The 3,113-nt window shown below is 37.9% G+C and overlaps 1 protein-coding gene across 1 annotated transcript; it reads right to left on the bottom strand.

Annotated features, from left to right (window-relative positions):
• Positions 1-626: 626 nt before the first annotated feature.
• etfbkmt (electron transfer flavoprotein subunit beta lysine methyltransferase) lies at positions 627-2,913 on the bottom strand. Its single transcript, XM_040133250.1, has 3 exons — positions 2,535-2,913; positions 2,314-2,444; positions 627-1,209 (listed from the first exon to the last, which is right to left on the bottom strand). The coding sequence occupies exons 1-3, from the start codon at positions 2,831-2,833 to the stop codon at positions 860-862; spliced, it is 780 nt and encodes a 259-aa protein (XP_039989184.1). The 5' UTR covers positions 2,834-2,913; the 3' UTR covers positions 627-859.
• Between the last annotated feature and the right edge of the window lie 200 nt (positions 2,914-3,113).

Genomic DNA, 3,113 nt, shown 5'->3' with positions numbered 1-3,113 from the left:
GAGAGCTGTGGTTTCTCTGAAGATGATTACTTACTGCAGATTTCCCACTGTGCTTTTTGTCACTATGTTTCTGTTGTCTTTAAGGAGAACTACACTCCCAGAGGTTTCAGTTCCACTTACAAATAAGACTGTTGCTGTGACTCATCAAATCTTGCATAATAAGGAAGCTCATTTTCTTGGGGAAAGATCTTTGTTGAATAATAAATGAATAAATTAGTGTCAATCCCAAAAATTAATTCATAATATATTAAATTATTTATAATAATAAATTATTTATAAATTATTATACATTTATAGTATATAATGTATACTTTTATATTAAAAAATACAGAATTTAATGATCTGATTCTTTAATTCATAGTTCCATGTTTATCCATTTAATATTGAACAGTTCAGGACTCCATACTCGACTAGTGTTCTGTTTTTTTGTATCAGAGACTTGAGGCTTACACTGACTACAAAATTAATTGTGAAAGTTCAATAAAAAAAATTAAGAAATAGAGAAAATGTTGAATTCTATTACTATTTAAAAAAGAAACAGTACATTATAATAATATCTATTATTTGGAAAATTACAGATCAATATAGCAAGACAAAATGTTTAGAGATTAGGACAAATGTTGTTGTTTTTTTTTTAACCTTTGTTGCTTTAACATCCGTATATAAAGGTTCTACTTTGTCATATTTTCTATGTGAATGCCACACAGCATCCTGGGAATTAAAAAACAACAAGATAAAAAAGAAAACACAAACGGAGAGACCCTGAAAAGTAGGAAATAACTACAAAGTAATCACAGAGCACTTTAGGAATAATTACATAAGAAATATTAATTTACAGTCATTTAAGAAAGCACAGTCCTCAGAGCTCAGGATGGTAGGACCAAACACTGCTGCAGGTCAGACCGTAGTTTTCCTCTCTGACAGACTCAGGCAACTCAAACTGAGCCAGCTGATGCAGGAGCCTTCGGATGCTGTGTCCCTCAAACTGGGCTCTTCCAGGATCTCCGATCAGGACTTTGGTGCTGTGGGTTTTGATGCAGCGGTCCAACCAGCTGTGAAGGCTGGTGGCCAGGGCCTCGTCATAGAACATGTCACCCAAAAGAATCAGGTCAAAACCCTCGGGCTCTGAACCAATCATGTTGTCAGTCACACAAACGGGTGGCTCCAGGCTGTTGAGCTCGGAGTTCATATGGGTAGCAACAGCTGCAACTGTAACAAAAACAGGCATATTTAGTACTTTACCTTCCTTTAGACCAGCTAATCAAGTATTAAACTGAATAAACTGCATAAACTGAATTCTACAGGGCCTAGCATATGTAATGGAAGCTGCTTGTGTTTATTGCAGTTTTTTTTAATTTCAGGTGGAGATATATGGATTTTGCCTGTTAAACAACAGTGTGCTATTTTCGATATCCTTTAAACATAGGTTGAAATGATAACAATATTGTTTACGTTACGTCCTCGAATCCTTTATCTCCACGACACCTGCTGGGCTCAATAAATCTGTGTTATGCACATGGAAAACTTTATTTTAATGACTTGAAATCTTATATCAGATGGGAAAAAAAATCTATTATTTAGAAACTATAATTAGACCTATAAGCATGTCCTAAAGATGATGGTCAACCCACCTCCTTTTTCTTTTTTTTTAATGACTTCACTTTAGTCTTTACAAGGCTGGATTACCAACCGCCCAAAAGCCCCAGTTCACTGTGTATCAATTGTTTTTTGTTTGTTTTTTTTGTATTTTTAACTGATTGCAAATGTGTCTGGGAATTTGCATCACGTTAGTAAAATATTAACAAAGGTAATGTAATTGTACTTTCAATTTCCTTGTGTTTCAACTACTTGAGATACCCCACCTCCCACTTTCTGACCAAGATATCAGGTCCTTTTGTGTTTTAAATTGTGATGTCTAGACCTCTTAACTTTACACTTACATACAAAACCCTGCAGGATGCCTCGGGTGTGGAACACACCCTATGGAGTCGGCACCGATACCTCCAGTAGACCAAAGGGTGTGAAAAACTATGTCAAAGGAAGTGTTAACACCTTTATTATTTTAGTTTATATTGTGCTCACATGATGCGTATTCATGAATCATATAGATTAATCAAATTCAATAAGAGCCCAACGGCAGCGTTTAGCCCTCTGCTCCCTTGACAACTTAACCAGCCCATGAGTAATATGTGTTGGTGTTTATAATTTGTCTATACAGTAAAATCCTATTGAATAAAAAAAAAAAATTAAAAAAAGGTGCTGACTGAAAGGTACAAAATGACTCAGCCTATGGATGGAAACATGGATGCATACCAGTGTCAATGTCATTAGCAACAACATGAGCAGCACCACATAGTTTTGCAGCGATGGCTGAGGCTCCACAGCCGCTGCCCAGATCCAGGACTGTCTTACCCAGGCACAATCCAGGGCTGTCCAAGAGAAACCTGCAGGGGGGTGGCAGTAAATGGGGCTTAACAGCAGGACCCCACACACATAAAACAATGTCAGCAGTTTATTGTGAGACAAGACCTCACCTTGAGAGTGCCTGTCCTCCTGGCCAGTATATTGCCCAGTAGGGGTCATCAAAAGGCCAGAGCTCTGGTCTTTCTAGCCAAAATCTGCAGTTTGGGGTGAAGAGCCTGAGCTTGATCTCAGGGGTCAGGCTCCGCTCTCCAGTTGTCTCTGTGTTCTCTGCAATAAAACTCCGTATATATTCATTAGACTGACAGCATTTTGAGAGGCGTCGGTGTCTACTTGTCTGCTTGAATGAGCCGGGAAATATTTTAACATACCGAGTACATTTTGGAGGCGTTAAAAGTCCCAACATGATCATGAAATGTTTTCCACACGAACGCAAAATATGCGTCGGACAAGAGGTCCATCGTCCTCCCGAAACCGGGACACGCAATTAACGTTCCGGTCAAAACGGTTCCTACTGAGTATGTGTGGAATTTTAATCAAGTGACTATTTTCTGATATTATTAAACGACCAATTAGTGATTTGCAGGTACTACATATACGTATGTGCAATATAGATGTTAGAATATTACCTGAAAACGGGGCTATCTGTCTGTTAACTGGGGACATGTTTCTTTTTCAGTTATTCTTAGTGA

The sequence above is a fragment of the Xiphias gladius genome, chromosome 8 (genome assembly GCF_016859285.1).
Source record: "Xiphias gladius isolate SHS-SW01 ecotype Sanya breed wild chromosome 8, ASM1685928v1, whole genome shotgun sequence".
Taxonomy (NCBI): domain Eukaryota; kingdom Metazoa; phylum Chordata; class Actinopteri; order Istiophoriformes; family Xiphiidae; genus Xiphias; species Xiphias gladius.
Note: the sequence above shows the minus strand (reverse complement) of the source record. Positions and strands in the feature narration are given on the sequence as shown.

Coding starts and splice junctions, on each gene's coding strand:
- etfbkmt (XM_040133250.1), bottom strand. CDS start 2,833: ATGATCATGTTGGGACTTTTAACGCCTCCAAAATGTACTCGGTATGTT. Junction 2,445..2,534: donor GGAGGACAGGCACTCTCAAG/GTGAGGTCTTGT, acceptor ACCCCCCTGCAG/GTTTCTCTTGGACAGCCCTG. Junction 1,210..2,313: donor TGCTAATGACATTGACACTG/GTATGCATCCAT, acceptor TTTTTGTTACAG/TTGCAGCTGTTGCTACCCAT.